At 36.8% G+C, this 15537-nt stretch overlaps 1 protein-coding gene across 2 annotated transcripts in view; it reads right to left on the bottom strand.

The window, feature by feature from the left end:
- Positions 1–15537, bottom strand: part of CSTF3 (cleavage stimulation factor, 3' pre-RNA, subunit 3, 77kDa) — a 93291-nt gene that overhangs the window by 11036 nt on the left and 66718 nt on the right. For both annotated transcript variants that reach the window (XM_011965567.1, XM_011965568.1), the window contains exons 4-15: positions 12927–12959; positions 12454–12551; positions 10521–10587; positions 10405–10439; positions 10074–10200; positions 7619–7696; positions 6694–6856; positions 4156–4265; positions 3583–3699; positions 3239–3313; positions 1377–1520; positions 863–965 (exon numbers count right to left, since the gene is read on the bottom strand). In XM_011965567.1, coding sequence (XP_011820957.1) covers positions 863–965; positions 1377–1520; positions 3239–3313; positions 3583–3699; positions 4156–4265; positions 6694–6856; positions 7619–7696; positions 10074–10200; positions 10405–10439; positions 10521–10587; positions 12454–12551; positions 12927–12959 — 1150 coding nt within the window. The remainder of the gene's footprint in view (positions 1–862; positions 966–1376; positions 1521–3238; positions 3314–3582; positions 3700–4155; positions 4266–6693; positions 6857–7618; positions 7697–10073; positions 10201–10404; positions 10440–10520; positions 10588–12453; positions 12552–12926; positions 12960–15537) is intronic.

Genomic DNA, 15537 nt, shown 5'->3' with positions numbered 1-15537 from the left:
TGGTCTCAAACTCCTAGCCTCAGGTGATCTGCCTGCCTCAGCTTCCCAAAGTGCTGGGATTACAGGTGTGAGCCACCATGCCTGGTCTATTCATTTATTTTAAATATGTTTTAGAGACAGGGTCTTGCTCTGTCATCCAGGCTACATGGAGTACAGTGGCATGATCACAGCTCACTGCGATCTCCAATTCCTGGGCTCAAGTGATCCTTCCAAGTATCTGAGACTACAGGCATACGACACCACACACCTAGCTAAAAAACCAACTTTTATACTACATCTTTTTTTGTTAAGAAATTACATATTGTGGACTGCAGTTAACTAGACTAAATGATATACATATATGAATTACCTAGCACAGTGCCTGGTACATGGTAGGAACTCAGTAAAGGATGGCCAGTGTTATTCATACAACAGAATAGGGAAATAAATACTAAAAACCAAAATGTTTCTTTTTGAATCTTTTCCCCAGTACCCTCGAAGTGTTCTACTTTACTATTTGGGCATCTTTTGAGTTTGAGCTTTGTTGGCTAGAGGGTTTTTTGTTTGTTTGTTTTCCTTCCAGGAAACAGGAGATGATTTGCCCAGAGTCATCAGAGATGAATATAAACAACTCTATGTCTCCTGACTCTGACTTTGAAGCTTTATCCCACTACTGATGCTACTTTACTGTAAAGACAGTTCTGCAGAGTCAAAAAGCATCTACCATTGCTCAGTAAATATATTCAGGGTTATACTCAAGTATGTCTTGAGTGCCTAACAAGTGCCTGTCTGCTATGTCAAAATTATAATACATTCAAGAAGGAAGAAATCTAGCAACATAATTTCAGATGGTTTAACCATATAGATTCTAGAATCAACCTACCATTGAGGTGAGAAAGATAGTCAATATAGGCCAGGACATACTCTGGAATGTCTCCATACTTTTTTAGCCCCAGCTCAAAAATCTTAAAGGCAACAGATTTGTCCTACAAGTAAAGAAAATAAAGTACAGATTTCCATGAAATGTGAGATAAAATACTTAAAAGAATATTAAAATTACACCTAAATATGACAAAATACATAAGAATTAAAACAAAATCATGTTAAGTAAAAATTGCTGAGCTAGAAACTATTCAAAGGAGTTTAGTGATTAGAAATCACTAGTCATTAATATAATGATTAGTAAAGCATGAATTAGAAATATAGTGATTAATAAAGCATAAATTAGCAGGTAGTTGGGGATTTGGATGATGCTCCATATAATTTTACACAGATACACTTAGACTGCCTTTACAAAATGGAGCAATAAAAGCTTAATGACAGAAGCTAAAACCACCTTTTACGAACCTCAGATGAAGGAAGTTGTTTTACCTTTACACCGGTATTTCAGTATTTACCTTACTACAGTAATATTCCATGAGTGCTGCAGTAACATAGACATGGTGGCGGGTTCTGGTATCTTCTCTTGCTTTTTTAAATATCATTCTTCCAGATTTGATGCCTTCTGCTCTCCGTGCAAATTTCATATATTGGATATATACCTATGCAAAAGAAAGTATTTGTGTTCTATAAGTTAGGCAGTATGTTTCCTGTATAAGAAAGCAATCCTCAATACCCAATAAATTAGAAAGTAGGAATTTAGATAATATTCTATTTAAATCCACAAGCTAATTTTTTTCTGGTATTAAGAGATGCATGCAAATTAATTTGTTTTTTATTGAGATATAATTCACATACCACAAAATTCACCCTTTACAATTCAGTGGTTTTAAATATATTTACAAGGTTGTGCAATCATCACCATTATCTAATTCTAGAATACGTAAAGTTTAAGAGTGAAAAGTGTGACACTACTAGAACATACTTCATTAATCAATGCCAATATCTAAAAAACTCAAGAGTTGGTTTAATACAAGCATGTTTTACAATACATGTTTTTTGTTGAGACAAGAGTCTCGCTCTGTTGCCCAGGCTGGAGTGCAGTGGTACGATCTTGGCTCACTGCAACCTACGCCTCCCGGGTTCAAGCCATTCTCCTGCCTCAGGTTCCCAAGTAGCTGGGACTACAGGCGCTCACCACCAGGCCTGGCTAATTTTTGTATTTTTAGTAGAGACGGAGTTTCACCATTTTGGCCAGGCTGGTCTCGATCTCCTGACCTCATGATCCGCCTGCCTCAGCCTCCCAAAGTGCTGGCATTACAGGTATGAGCTACCGCACCCAGCCTGCAATACGTGTTTAACTTCATATTTTCTTGGTTTCTTTTTAAAAGCCCACTACTCTATTTTCCAAACAACATATAATAGAACTTCATGGATAAACGATGAGCCATTTTATACCCAGCACCTACAGGATGTCCAGCACATCATGAATATGCAGTTTTGTTTAGTGAACAAATGACTAATTAGTAGGGTCCTAGTTTGCTCAGTTTTGATAATGTCTAGCTATGTTATTCAGTTTTGATGGATGGATGAATGGATGAATGGATGGATGGATGAACTATGAGTTCCTCAAGAAAAGGAATTTTATCTAGTTTGTCATTATGTTGCTGGAGTCTAGCACAATGCATAGACTTCAGCAATATAGTTGCTAGATATCTTTGTGGAATGAATTATAAGATGATGAATAAATGTAGGAATTATAGCAGTGGAATCCCAATATAAATCATTAACAAGAAAAAGTAGTGTAGCTATAATTGACTTGAGGCAGACGGTCTGAAGACACACCCACAAGCCTGTCCCCTTCCTCTCCCAATGGGAGAGCACAACTGCACTTTTGCACTTGGGGCTTTGAAAACCACTATGATAGAGCAGGATTTAGAATAAAGTGAGTTTCAGTCTAATTTCTTCCCAGGATGTTGGTTTCTCCTGCCTCATTTAAAAAGAAATATTTATTAAGCAACAATTCCGTGGCATAAAGTGGCTTCAAACCATGATCACAAAGAAAGTGTTAGAGAAGGTGCCTCTGTATCTATTTTATATTGCTGCATTAAAAAGAGAAATTCTAGCAGAAAACAGATCAGTAATTGTCAGAGGTAAGGGCAGAGGGAAGGGTTATATCTACAAAAGGGGGAATTTTTGGAGGGTGGTGGAGGTGTTTTCTATCTTAATTGTGGTGGTGATCCCATGACTCAATGTTATTTGTCAAGATTCATAGAACTATACAACAAAAACAGTGAATTTTACTGTATATAAATTTAAATTATTTTTTGTTAGATAAGACTGTAAAGGTGGGAAAAAAGAGATCTGTAAAGTTACTCACCAAGGTGGGGTCAATATCCTCAATTGCCAGAAGTCTGTTATATATACTGTGAACCTTTTCATACTTCATGCGACTCTAAGGTGGTAGAGAAGAAGTGAGTATCAACATATGGTCATAAATAAGCAGGATTTGAGCTCTAAGGAGTCCAAAAGCTATAACCTCCCACCCCCAATGGCATCTCCATTGAGCATAAATATAGTATAAGCTGACAACTAATAACTGTTCATTTGGCATCATCTCTGTCTACCAAAAGCAATATGCCTGGCAAACAACCAGCCAGAAAAAAAGTTCAGTCCTGCAGTAAAAAATTGAATTATAAGAAGGCTCTAAACATTTTTACTTACCTCTTCATAATCTGCATATGCAAAATAAAGAAGCATATTCTTCTTCAATAAAGTGCTTATGGCTCTTTCATATATATTAGCAGCTTCATCACTAAATAATTTGGCATTATTCATATCCTAGGAGAAAAAAAAGAAAGCTCATCTTCAATAATTCTAATATAGTTGTGAGAGAATAAAATTAATAGTTACATCCATTTTATTTATTTATATGTGTCTAAGAAAGCATATATATATGTACACACACATATGTGTATTCACACACACACATACATAAACACATATGCATTTCTGGATTCTAAAAAAATTCCAAAAACTCCCTTCAGTAGTTTAACTTACAAAATAACCATGCAAATACTCTAAATGATTCATCACTTTAATATGTTAAAAAACTGCCAGTTTATTTTAATTCTAAGGCGATCTAATTATATGAGTGTCACTAAGATTCATATGAACGTAAGCTTAAATTTTCAATACTTATGCTTTACTACCAAAATTCAGTTATATTTTTCAGTAAATCATTGCTATATCAAAACCACAAAAATGTCAAAGTGGGGATAGGGAAGGAACACTTACTCCCTTTTCTGCAAGCAGTTTACTTGACTGCTCAAGATACTGGGCAGCTTCATACCAAATATCAGGGTGATGGCCCAGCACAAGCAGGCACTGTTCATAAGCAAACATAACTAAGGGAAGAAATTAACAAACAACATTCAATTAAAATAATAATTATTTGTAAAACTATCAATATAAGTATCATAACCAAATTAGGATCCTCAAAAATCAATGATAATTAGAAATAAAAACCATCATCCATCTAAGCTCCCTCCATCTATCCATCACTTATTAATTTTTTTTATTTTTGGAAGCAGGGTCTCTGTCACATAGGCTGGAGTGCAGTGGCACAAATATGGTTCACTGCAGCCTCGACCTCCTGGGCTCAAGTGATTTTCCTGTCTCAGCCTCCCAAGTAGCTGGGACCAGGTGTGTGCCACCACATCTGGCTTATTTTTTAAAATCTGTGGCCGGTTGCGGTGGCTCACACCTGTAATCCCAGCACTTTGGGAGGCCAAGACGGGCAGATCACGAGGTCAGGAGATCGAGACATCCTGGCTAACATGGTGAAACCCTGTCTCTACTGAAAAGCAAAAAATTAGCCGGGTGTGGTGGTGGACGCCTGTAGTCCCAGCTACTCGGGAGGCTGAGGCAGGAGAATGGCATGAACCCGGGAGGCGAGCTTGCAGTGAGCGGAGATTGCGCCACTGCACTGCAGCCTGGGTGACAGAGCGAGACTCCATCTCACAAAAAAAAAAAAAAAAAAAAATCTTGTATAGAGACGGGATTTCACCATGTTGCCCAGGCTTGTCTTGAACTCCTGGGCTCAAGCAATCCTCCTACCCCAGCCTCCCAAAGTACTGGGATTACAGATGTGAGCCACTGCACCCAGCCTAAGTTAATACTTACCAAGCACCAACTATATGACAGGGAATGTGGAAGGCACTGTGAATATACAAGTGAATAAGACTTCCTGTATTCAAGAAGTCTGCAGTAAATGGGGAGGATAGACAGAAAGCAAAGATCAAAAGTATTATAATGATGAAAGTATAGTATACTCTGAAAACTTACAGCAAGAGAACTTAACATAGTTTAGGGACTCAAGAAAGGCTTCACTAAGGAACTGACATGTAACACAACACATGAAGAAGGGACGAAGCTGGTCAGAGGCAAATAAATGAAGTGGCGTAAGGATGGGGTAGATACAAAAATGGCGCAGGCAAAGGAAACAATATTTGCAAAGACCTACAAGTAAGACAGCAAGCCAAGATTGAGGAATTCATAAAGCTCCAAATTAAGAGTCTGGCACTGGCATAGTAGTTTGTATCAGACCAACCCTCAGCAAGTAAAAATTATAAACAAACACAAATACAAAAGCAACTATCTAAAGGTACTGGAAATGACCAAAAGAAGCAGAAAGCAGGATATTGAGCCCTTAAAAAGGTAGAACACCACTAGGTGAAATCCACATTTAATATGGCTTTTCCCTTCAAGCGCATGCCCATGTCGTGCACTTCTGGGATAGCTAGAACTCAAGTCAAATGCTGCAGTCATACTGTCCTGAAGTAACATGGAGTTCTGGCCTATGAGAGCAGCTGGACATTGAGGGGAGACATCCCCAAAAGGAGAAAGCCAGAGCCTGAAAATCTGGGCATAAATGTTCTCAAATCCTCACCTGATCCCTAAAATGTACACACACAGGAAAGGATACAACCAGACCAGCAGAAAACAAAGCTGGAAGGCGGAAAGAGTTGAATAGATACCTCAGCAACTAAGGGAGATGAAGTTTAGAATTTGAGTCCCATCCGATTAGATGGTTGGGGCAAATACCTTAGACTTTTCATTGTCTTAGGAGTAAAGACTATGTCCCGAGAATAAAGTATTTAATCTGAGATTAAGGGTAAAACTAAAACAGATCTGTCTTCATAGTATAAAACCAAGCCTCCACAAAGTCCAAGTAATCTGACAGTAATACTTAACTTCCTGCTAAAATAAAAAAACATTCTTCAGAGGAAGATGACAGAATCTAGAGTCTTTACAATGTTTCATTTGTACCTTCGTACAATATCTAAAAGAAAAAATTTAAACAGGAAATAGGAAAATGTAAACCACAGTCAAAGAGAAAAAACAATCAAAGAAAATAAACTCCATGGTGGTTGAAGGCCCAGATGTTGGAATTGGCAGATGAAGACTTTATAACTACTGTTATAAATATGTTCAAAGATATAAAGAAAAAGATGGTAATGAACAAACAAGGAATCTCAACTAAGAAATGGACACCATAAAAAAGAACTATAAAAATAAAAAATTTCTAACATGGAAATTTATAGAACTGAAAAATATTGTATCTGAAATAAAGAATTCACTGGATGTGCTTAATTGCAGACTGCATATGATGAAAACAAAGGTTCAGTGAATATGGAGATAGATCTATAGGAATTATTGAATCTGAAGAACAAAAGAAAAAAAGATTATGGGTAAAAAAGTTTTGGTAACCTATGGGGATACCAAGTGGCCTAACATACATGTAACTGAAGTCATGAGGGTTAATCTTGTTACCTCTTTTTGTTATAAGGGTCTGATCCTCTGTACGAAGAGGGTTGCTCTTTTCCCACTGTATATATTTCTTCCACATATCTACTTGTTGAGCTTCTTGAGGAGTATTCTGAGGAGGCACCGAGGGAGCATTACGGTCCAAGCCTTTCATTACTGTCTCATATTCCTAGACAACAAGCATTTAGAATTCTTTGGTGAGCCAGGAACAACTCAGATGTATGGGGGATGGGGTAGATCAGTTTGGAAGACTGTTCAAAATGCCTACTTTTTCCAAATACCACTTTGTTAATACAATCTGAAAACTACTTAAGAGTAGAGAGAAAGATGAGAGTATTATCCACTCAAGAACAGGTTCCGAGGAGTGGGTGAACAAAACACCCATGGACCCTCTCTATAAGTGATCTAGGAGGTTACTTTACAGGATATAAGAGTTGACAGATCAATAGAATTGAAGATCTGGTGGCATTTATTATTGCCATCTTTGGAGAAACTGTCTTCTACAATTTCAGTAGTTTATATTAATAGGCTATTTTTCCTAACTTCTAAGAGTGTCAATGAATGGAAAGGTATGCACACAATCAAAATGTGTCACTGAGAGCTATGTTATTAGATCACAGAATAATACAATATTCAGACAAACCCAAATAAGAGAGGGAAAAGAATTACTTCATCAATTCTAAGTAGAGTCTTATCTCTATGTCCTGTTTCCATATTTTATAAAATAATTTCTTCTAAACCCAATTTATTATATTTTGTTCGTACAAAGAGATATTTCATTTCAAATATGTCATCTCCTCAGACTTTGCAATTAATTGCTGTTAAGATTGCTAATGATTGAAAATATCAAAAGTAATACCAGACAGGGAAAGCTCTGCTGTAAACAACAGGTTCATAATAATCATTAAAATAGATGGATGGAATTCCATACCTTTGCTACACGTCTAGCATTCATATAATCTCTACTCCGATCTTCAATCATTTTTTTAGCTAAATGAATATTGATACCCTAGAAAAAACAAAAATATTTTAAAATTAAGTATAGTTTCTTAAAAATTAGCACAATACAGTTAATTTATTCATTTACTAAATAACTTTAAATTCTTTATTTTAAAAGATTTCTTGTTTAATAAAGGTTCATACAGCTCATGAAAAGCAGGAAAAAAAAGGTTCAATCACATTATACATTTCAAAGATTGAGGAGGATGTGCTTACGTCTTATGAGCTGGCAGTAAGTTTCCATTTATCAGGAACTTTTAAAGATAGAATCATTTGAAAAGGGTCAATTATTTCATATAAGATTCTACTAAAAAAAAATGACATGGCTCATGCCTGTATAGGAGGCTGAGTTGGGTGGATCACTTGAGGTCAGGAGTTCGTGACCAGCCTGGCCAACATGGTGAAACCCCGTTTCTACTAAAAATACAAAAAAATTAGCTGGGTGTGGTGGCGTGCGCCTGTAATCCCAACCACTTGGGAGCCTGAGGCAGGAGAATTCCTTGAACTGGCGAGGCAGAGGTTGCAGTGAGCCAAGATCGTGCTATTGCACTACAGCCTGGGCGACAGAGCGAGACTCCGTCTCAAAAAAAAAAAAAAAAAAAAAAAAAGATGTACAGATTCATCTGGGTGAATAGCCATGGTTTGACTTTGATAGCCCTTTTTCTTTTTTATAGACAGAGTCTTCCTCTGTCACCCAGGCTAGAGTGCAGTGGCGCCATCCTAACTCACTGGAACCTTAAACTCCTGGGCTCAAGTAATCCTCCTGCCTCAGCCTCCTGACATAGGACTACAGGTGTATCCTGCCAGGTCTGGCTCATTAAAAAAATTTTTTGTTGTTGAGACGTAGTCTTGCTATGTTGCCTGGGCTGGCCTCAAACTCCTGGTCTTAGGCAGTCCTCCCACTTCAGCCTCCCAAAGTGCTGGGATTACAGGCATGAGCCATCACACCTAGCTAATAGCCCTTTTCTAACTAGTTCTGTTGTATAACACTTTTTAAAGAGACAAACAGAAGTAGCAAGGAAAGATAAACATTACCACTCAGTGAGTACTCCAAGGATTCTAAGACCCTTTCAGGGAGTCCATGAGATCAAAATAGTTGTCATTATAATACTAAGACATTATTTGCGTCTCTCATAAAAATACAGGAGTTTTACAGAGGCTACGTGACATTTAGTATATAACACACTGAATGGAAGCAGATGTGAAAATCCAGCTGTTTTCTATTAAACTAGACATGAAAGAGATTTGTGAAAATAGAAAATAATGCCACTCTTCTAACTACATTTTTTGTTTTGGAAAATACAGTTTTTGGTCAGGCATGGTGGCTCGTGCCTGTAATCTCAACATTTTGGGAGGCCAAGGCGGGTGAATTGCTTGAGCTCAGGAGTTCAAGGCCAGCCTGAGAAACATGGAGAAACCCCATCTCTACAAAAAATTAGCTTGAGAGTGGTGGCGCATGCCTGTAGTCTTAGCTACCTGGGAAGCTGAGGTGGGAGAATCACCTGAGCCCAGGAAGTTGAGACTGCAATGAGCTGCGACTGTGCCACTGCACTCTAGCCTGGGTGACAAAGTAAGACCCTGTCTCAAAAAAATAAAAATAAAAAATTCTTTGTGATCTTCAATAATTTTTAAAATCCAAAAACCATAAAGTTTGAAAACCACAGCTGATGCCTGTGAGGGAACAATTTCACTACCCTATATAGTTCTTCGAAATCACAATATACATACGAAGAACTTTCTTTTTTCCTTTTTATAGATGGGGGTCTCACCATCTTGCCCAGGCTGGTCTCAAACTACTGGGCTCAGGCAATCCTTCTATCTCGGCCTCCCAAAGTGCTGGGATTACAAGTGTAAGCCACCATGCCCAGCCAAGGAACTTCCTTCGCTAGAGCTTATTTGGCATGTGTATTTATGTATTCAGATTGATTAGCTCAGTTATTAAAAGCAGATACCAATAACACAAAGATCTTGGATTGTAGCCACACACTTCACAAATTCAAACCAATAATCACATCACTGTAATCAGGTGATAGAGGTGCACAGCAACTAAAAAATAATTCCCAAAAGGTACTATTGGAAACATAATTCCCAAAAGGTACTGTTTTATAGGTCAATGGCAATGTGTATGTGTGTGTATGAATGTGTGGACATGGCTTAGCGCAGACAAAAAATAGTTTTATAAGAACTATTGTTCTTCAGAGTATCCTCTAAAAAATAACACTAATATTGAGACTCTCAAAACCTTGCAAAAACATTATAGTGCTTTCATTACAATCAATAAAGAAATGTGTAACACTGATATAGAAAAGCTATAATCTACAAATCCACAATGCATAAAAATTAAAATGGCTTGGTTTATAATAAACAACTACTCTGACCTAATTTACCTCTTCATACTTGTTATAGTCTCTCCAGAGTTGTTCAATGTTGATCATCGGATTAACACAACCTCGTTGATAAACTCTTCGGACAGCTGTTATTCTTTGATTTTCTGCATAAGATCCTACAGCTTCCCTGAGATTGTATAAGAAATGCCATCAATTATATTATAGCTAAATCTCATTCAACCCAGCAATCTCACTACTGGATATCTACCCAAAGAACAACTCTATGGAAAATAGTATGGATGGAGATTTCTCAAAGAACTAAAAATTATATTTTAGCTAAATCAACTGTTTATATATATATATGTATGTATATATACACACAAATACTTACACGCCTTTTAGGAAATTGATGTAATCCACCCAAATCTAAGAAATAAAAATAAAATGTTAATATCTTTCTTGGTATTTTCACATTGAAGTGCATATATTAAAAAGTTTTAACTCTACCTGATAGGACATAATTTCCATTCCAATTTTATCCAGTGCAAAGTCATATGCTTGAGCCATTTTTTCTCTGAAATGAACATGAAAGACGTGGTTTTTAAATTCTTTTGTTATTAAAATTTATCTACAATTAGGCCAGACATGGTGGCTCATGCCTGTAATCTCATTGCTTTGGGAGGCCGGGGCAGAAGGATCACTTAGACCCGGAGTTCAAGACCTGCCTGTGCAACATAGCAAAACCCAGTCTCTAAAAACATAAAAATTTTAAAAATTAGCTGGGCGTGGTGGTGTGCACCTGTAATCCTAGCTACTCGGAAGGCTGAGGTGGGAGGATTGCTTCAGCCCAGGATTTCAAGGTTACAGTGAGTTATGAATGCACCATTATACTTCAGCCTGGGTGACAGAGCAAGATGCTGTCTCTAAAAAAAATGAAACATAAATTATTATTTGAAGATAGGTATAGTGGTTCACTCCTGTAATCTCAATGCTTTGGGAGGCTAAGGCAAGAGGATCATCTGAGGCCAGGAGTTGGAGACAAGCCTGGGCAACACAGTGAGACCTCGTCTCTATAAATAAATAAATAAATAAATAAATAATATACTTATAAGTAAAACGTAGCTTCTGATCACAGGATCAGAACAACATTTGAACATTTTCTATAAACAAAAATTAAAGACATCTTTGTAAGTATATAAAGTCATTATTTGATGTTAAGCTTGTCAGTATCATAAATTGTTTCCTTTATCTACTGCTTGTGAGTTTATCAAAAATAAGGCTCATGTCTTACTTATCTTTATATCCTTTAAGTTGCATAATTCTATACATAGCAGATTCAAATGTGGAAATTTGTGGTTCCTTTATTAATGATACATTAAGTCTGAAGATCTATTAGCTCTAAAGTAAAATGTAGAAATCTGGAAAGTATAATTTTATTAAAATGCTACTTATGTTAAAATGTAAAGGGTACATTAGGGAAAAAGAACTTCTACTTCAATATAACACAATAAAGTATAAACAGACCAGATGTTGTGGTTTATGCCTATAATTCCAGCATTTTGGGAAGCTGAGGCAGGAGAACTGCTTGAGCCCAGTAGTTTGAGACCAGCCTAGGGACATTAGCCTACACTTGAGACCCCGCTATGTTTGGAGTCTCAAACATAAGGAGACCCCATCTCTACAAAAAAATAGAAAAAAAATCAGCCAGGTGTGGCCGCTCGTGCCTGTAGTCCCATCTACTTGGAAGGCTGAGGTAGGAGGATCGCATGAGCCCAGGAGGTTGAGGTTACAGTGAACCTGTGATTGTGCCACTGCACTCAAGCCTGTACCACAGAGATGAAACTGTCTCAAAACACAAAAATCATAGCAAGAAATATAATCAGGAAAAGACAATAAAGACAGAATTTTAGTAATAGACATAACTTGACTGTTAGTTACATAGAAAAATGGCACCTCAGAAGAAGGTCTATTATTTAGATTTGGCAAAGATGGGGAGGTGGGTATAATTTGCAGTAGGGATGGTAACTTCACAATACAACTGTCAGAGACCCCTTAGATCACTATAATTGTCAGAGACCCCTTAGATCACTTAAGTAGCATATTGCATTGTGACCTGACCTGCCAAAAGTGGTACTAGCACAAGTATGAAGATGGTTTTTGAAAAAATTTGACAAGTCTGCCAACAAAGTGGTTTGGTGTTGCAAATATACAGTGTTTCAGTATAGAAAGGGCTTGGGCGATTCAATTCTCCAGAGTAAGACTCATGGCCAGTGACTTTCTTTGAAGTACTTTTTTCAAGGTTACTAATTTCTTAGAAAATCCTGACTTTTCAAATCCTGATATTTCTTCCCAACTGGAGCTAACAGAAGGTGTGAGTTTATGTGGGATTAACTGTGTGCCTGGAGATGACTTGCATTCTTAAGATCCTGGTTTCACTTACTTGTAACTTGGTAGTTTACCCTTGGTTTCTCGGACATATGAAAGATAACACTTCCATAAATCAATGTGCAAAACCTTCATAAGGCATCTCTGAAATAGCTTTAAATACAAGAATATATTATCAGAATCCAGTTAAATAAATTTCGTATGGACATAGATGAAATGGAACATTAAAAACACAAATTCAGCTCCCTTTACGAATTTATCTTCTTATAAATAAAAGGCAAATAATTTCCCCATTTTCAGTTCAGATAATTAAAATGCTTCTCATGATTTGTCAGGGGAGTATAATTATTTTCTTTTCCTTTCCAAAATTTTTATGATGAACATTTTTAAGCATATAAAAAAGTTGAGTAACTACAATTAACTTGTAAAAAATCACTATCTAGATTCAATTATTGTTAACATTTGTCTTATACATACTAGGTTTTAAGTTAAACTTCTATATAAAATTTAAAGTATTTGAGGACTCACCTTTTCAACCTTGTCATAATTTTTAGCTTTAATCTGAAGAGAAACAGAAAAATATAGAATTAATACTGTTTTTTAGAGCATCAATCTGAATTTTTGACCAATTTTTAACCAACTTTGGAAATGCATCCCTATACTTTCTTATTAATTTTGTTCTTCAAAAATAACAGAAGTGTGAAGCAAACATGGGTAAAATGCATTGCAAATATACCTGTGTAAATGGAATCTATATGGATTTTCATACATTCATTTACATAGAAATTTTGTGAATTTCATAAAATTCTGTAAAATAGTCATGAGATGAATACAGAAATATATACATACCTGATAGGTCTACCTGAATAGGACTTTATGTATTCACTGAAGAAAAACTTAAGGCTTTCCTTTCCCTGAATAGCTACCAGAACAATCTGAGTGGCAAAAAAGATTTGCAAATTTGGACTACATACAACATTCAGTCACACCATCAACCTACTATATTGCAGATATTGTGCTAGGCGTGGGTGCTACCACTGTCAACAAGACAGGTCTGCCCCTGCCCTCATAGAGCTTACAGTCTTATGGGGAAAACAGAAGGTCATTGTAAGATATTATGATTAAGTGCTAAAATGAAGAAAGTACTGGGTGCTACAGGAGCATTTTGGAAGAGCAAAAGACTTAGACTCAGGGAATTGCAAAAGATTTCCACTCAGGGAATTGCAAAAGATTTCCTGGAAAAAGATAACTTTTTCTAGGAGAATCTGAGGTATTTGGTGAAGAAAGGGAAGAGTTATTCCAGGCAGGAGAAATAGCATGTGAAAAGACCAAGATTAAATACTATTAGATTTCTCTTTTCTTTGAGTATTTTCATCACATAGTGGGTGGGGTTAGGTGCTCAACTGTGTTAATCAGCAAATCTGTTTCACCCAGATAGGTAAATACAAATTTTGGCTGATTAGAGAAGTTTTGGTCCTTTTATCTCAAGTGGCACAGTAATAAAGTATTCCCAGTTTTATGGCTTAAGCTGCTGCAGATGAGAATGCTGATGACAGTCTTTTGCTTTTGCTGATAACTTGTTCTCTTTCTGGACTTTTTAATCTTGATCTTCAGAGTTCATAAATTTTAGCACACACTTAAACACAGGTCTTTGTACTTTGAAGCAGTTCAATCAAGGCTCTGGAGTCAGACCTCTTAGGTTCACAATCTGGCTATCTACTTAACCTCTTTTTCCCTCAGCTGATTAAGGGGGATAATAATAGCTACTTTGTTAGGGCTATTCTGAGGACTCAATGAGTTAATAAATGTGAAGCGTTTAGAATATTGCCTAGCAGGTTGAGCACTAACTATCATTTATTACCACAAACCTGCTTGGAACTCAGCATGCCCTTTGAACCCATATACTCAGGGCTTTTAGCTCAAGAATAAGTGTCTCTCTTATATTTGTTCCTTTTTCTCCTTCTAGAACTATATACGTTAGATCTCCTGGTTCCATCCTTGAACTCTTTATCCTTCCCTTCCTTTGAATTTTTATCCTTTCCTTCCTTTGAACCCTTTTAAAGATAAAGGGTTATCTTTACCCTTCCTTTGAATTTTTGCTCAAGGTGTTAAAATAGTTTGTCCAGTAGATCCTACAGGCAATTCATTTAGGGCTCCATGTGACTATTCTCTTCCACTTAGCCTATTACTATATTTGGTTCATACATAATGGTTTTTGACTCCAGAGTTTTTAATACAGCACTTTGAATCCTGTGTTCATATTACTTTGTTCCAGTTGTATTTCTCCTCTAGCAGCTCTATTTTGTTAGGGATCTGATACTTTTAGTTTATATTGCTTTCTGGTTGCTGGATCCTTCAGATGTGCTGTTATTTCTTCCTGTCTATTCACTGAAGCTGTGTTGGCAGTCCTAAAGTAGCAGAAATTGACCCTTTTCTACCATGACAGCTGTGTAGCAGGTGTAGGCAGCAAACAAGCTGCTGCTAGTCCTCTGCCAAGAAACTAGAAAGAAATCTCTGCTCAAGAGTAGGGAGGACTCAGCCTGCCTGTTTTGATCCTTTTTGGTTTCCAAGAGGCCAGGCTGATGTCAACATATGTCTGGGGTAGAGACATTTGAGGGGTTCCAAATTTTCTATGGGTTAGCTTCTTAGTCCTTTCCCTAGGCTCTCTACTGGACCTCTTCTGTGAGATTCCCATAGAACCTGAGGCTTCCTTGCATTCGGTTGCTTGGCTTAGTAGAGGTAAATAGGCTGAGTTGAGAATGGGAATAAAGTAGGGTGAGTTTAAGTCACCAGCTTCCCAGGTGCAGGTGAGATTATATATAGTTCACAGAACTGGTCAGGAAAACCAAAGCTACCCATTGGGAAAACAGTCATAGAATATTAATAGTTAATTCCCAGAAGAGAAAATGTAAATGGTTGAAAGCTATATGACAATGTGTAAACCTCCAAAGTGAGAAAGACAAATTAAAATAATAGATATTACTTAACAACCATTAGAATGGTAAAAACTTACAAAGTTATTAACGTTACTGAAGCCATGTAATGAAAAGGCACTTCACACACAGCTGGAGGAAATATGAATTGTTACAGCCTTTATGGAAAGCCATTAGTAACAGCTATTCTAATAAAAAAAAAAAAA

Source organism: Mandrillus leucophaeus, unplaced genomic scaffold, assembly GCF_000951045.1.
Source record: "Mandrillus leucophaeus isolate KB7577 unplaced genomic scaffold, Mleu.le_1.0 Scaffold73, whole genome shotgun sequence".
Lineage (NCBI taxonomy): Eukaryota > Metazoa > Chordata > Mammalia > Primates > Cercopithecidae > Mandrillus > Mandrillus leucophaeus.
The sequence above is the reverse complement of the archived record's forward strand: the minus strand, read 5'-3'. Positions and strand labels throughout refer to the sequence as shown.